The sequence below is a fragment of the Bubalus kerabau genome, chromosome 11 (assembly GCF_029407905.1).
Source record: "Bubalus kerabau isolate K-KA32 ecotype Philippines breed swamp buffalo chromosome 11, PCC_UOA_SB_1v2, whole genome shotgun sequence".
NCBI classification, from domain to species: Eukaryota; Metazoa; Chordata; class Mammalia; order Artiodactyla; family Bovidae; genus Bubalus; species Bubalus kerabau.
In genome coordinates, this window is record NC_073634.1 from 89,580,873 (window position 1) to 89,583,063 (window position 2,191).

Consider the following 2,191-nt stretch of genomic DNA (forward strand, 5'->3'; position numbering starts at 1 on the left):
CGCAAGCGATTTGATGCAGGAAGGAAAGTCATGTCAGGATGGCAAACTGTCACTGCCTGGCACTCCCTGCCCTAAAATTACCTGGAGAAACTACAGAGCTAGAGAAAGATCAGAGGGACAAACAACAAGAACAGTGAGATAAAAAAATTTAGAAAATCAAAGATCGCTTTTCCGCCCGCTCCCCCCTCCCCCCGAGCGCCGCTCTGGCCGCACTGCGCTCCCTCTGAGCTCCGGGCTCCTGCTAAGCCAGCGCCGCTGTCGCCTCCCTCCAGTCGCCATCATGATCATCTACCGGGACCTCATTAGCCATGACGAGATGTTCTCCGACATCTATAAGATCCGGGAGGTCGCGGACGGGCTGTGTCTGGAGGTGGAGGGGAAGATGGTCAGTAGGACAGAGGGTAACATCGATGACTCGCTCATTGGTGGAAATGCCTCCGCTGAAGGCCCCGAGGGTGAAGGTACCGAAAGCACAGTAATCACTGGTGTCGATATTGTCATGAACCATCACTTGCAGGAAACCAGCTTCACAAAAGAAGCCTACAAGAAGTACATCAAAGATTACATGAAGTCAATCAAAGGGAAACTTGAAGAACAGAGACCAGAAAGAGTAAAACCTTTTATGACAGGGGCTGCAGAACAAATCAAGCACATCCTTGCTAATTTCAAAAACTATCAGTTCTTTATTGGTGAAAACATGAATCCAGATGGCATGGTTGCTCTGCTGGACTACCGTGAGGATGGTGTAACCCCATATATGATTTTCTTTAAGGATGGTTTAGAGATGGAAAAATGTTAACAAAGTTGGCAGTTACTTTGGATCAATCACCTGTCGTCATAACTGGCTGGCCACTGCTTTTCATCCACACAACACCAGGACTTAGACAGATGGGACTGATGTCATCTCGAGCTCTTCATTTGTTTTGAACGTTGATTTATTTGGAGCGGAGGCATTGTTTTTGAGAAAACGTGTCATGTAGGTTGTCTAAAAATAAAACGCATTTAAACTCAAAAAAAAAAAAGAAAATCAAAGATCAACTTAAGTGATGCCCAACGTCAGAGCTGCCTCTCAAACATCCTCCACACAAAACATGCTGCGAAGATGCCCATGAGTTTTCTGACCGCTACAGCAAAGGGAACATCACCCTCCAATGGTCGGCAGTGTCTCAAGAGGCGGGAGGACATTATCAAACCTTACAGAGCGCTGGAAGCTGATTTAAAGCGGGTCTTCCGAATGGGGAAGCCTTGACTAGGATAAGGCGGGGACCGTGACTCAACAGTCCAGAGGTGGTGGAAACGAGATGAGGGTTCTGGGGCAAAGAAGTCAAAGGATTTTAGGGCACAAGCTGGCTCCTGATGTTTTCCATCAAAAAGCTGATAGTCTTTCTGGAAATTTCTATAAGAACAATCAAGCAATTGTGTGGGCTGGAGACCCCTGGAAAAATAAAGTTAATGAAGACAGGGACTTCCCTGGTGGTCCAGTGGCTAAGACTCCACACTCCCAATGGAGGGGGCCCCCAGGCTGGATCCCTGGTCAGGGAACTAGATCCCACATGCGGCAACTACGAGTTTGCATGCCGCACCTAGAAGATCCCACATGCCAAAACGAAGGCCTAGTGCAGCCAAATAAATATTAAAAGATAAAAAACAAAGTTAATGAAGACAGAGAAGTAGCAGAGGGTAGGCAGCAGATGTTGTCCAGGCCTGGTATGGAGCAGATTTTCTGTCTTACTGGTGGGAGAGGGGCTGGCACTGGGGTGCTGGAAGTCCCCAGAGCTGGCACTGAGAGGTACTTGGTTGCACTTGGTACAATGGTTGAGGCACTTTTACCTTCTGCTCTGGCCGCCGTTCTGTGACCCTTGGAATAATCACTGAGGGCCCATTAGGCCAGGCTCTGCTCCTGGTCTCTGAGAAAGAAGCAGAACCCTGCATGACTTTTGTTGGGGTGAAGACAGGAGAAAATCAGGAGAGGACAGATCCCCAGCCTCAGGCATCACCCCCAAGCACTCCCAACTCAGGAATCTGGGGAGACAGGCTCTTCCCAAAGTTGCTGAGAGTCAGAGATATAACCCTGACCAGGGCATCAGGGAGAGAAGCTCATGGGACCTGGACCTCGACACCCCGGGCTCTGTAGGAGAGGGAGAATTCCATCTCCCTCTCTGCTCCTAGGTGCTCTGGCTGGGCCTTTGAA

The 2,191-nt window shown here is 49.2% G+C and overlaps 1 protein-coding gene across 1 annotated transcript; it reads left to right on the forward strand.

Annotated features, from left to right (window-relative positions):
* The first annotated feature begins 211 nt into the window (after nt 1–211).
* Nucleotides 212–1,032, forward strand: LOC129622545 (translationally-controlled tumor protein). Its single transcript, XM_055539170.1, has one exon. It carries the CDS (start codon nt 281–283, stop codon nt 797–799), a length of 519 nt encoding a protein of 172 aa, XP_055395145.1. The 5' UTR covers nt 212–280; the 3' UTR covers nt 800–1,032.
* The last annotated feature ends 1,159 nt before the right edge of the window (nt 1,033–2,191 follow it).

Excerpts from the sequence above, each read along its gene's own strand:
- LOC129622545 (XM_055539170.1), top strand. The coding sequence starts at position 281 with ATGATCATCTACCGGGACCTCATTAGCCATGACGAGATGTTCTCCGAC.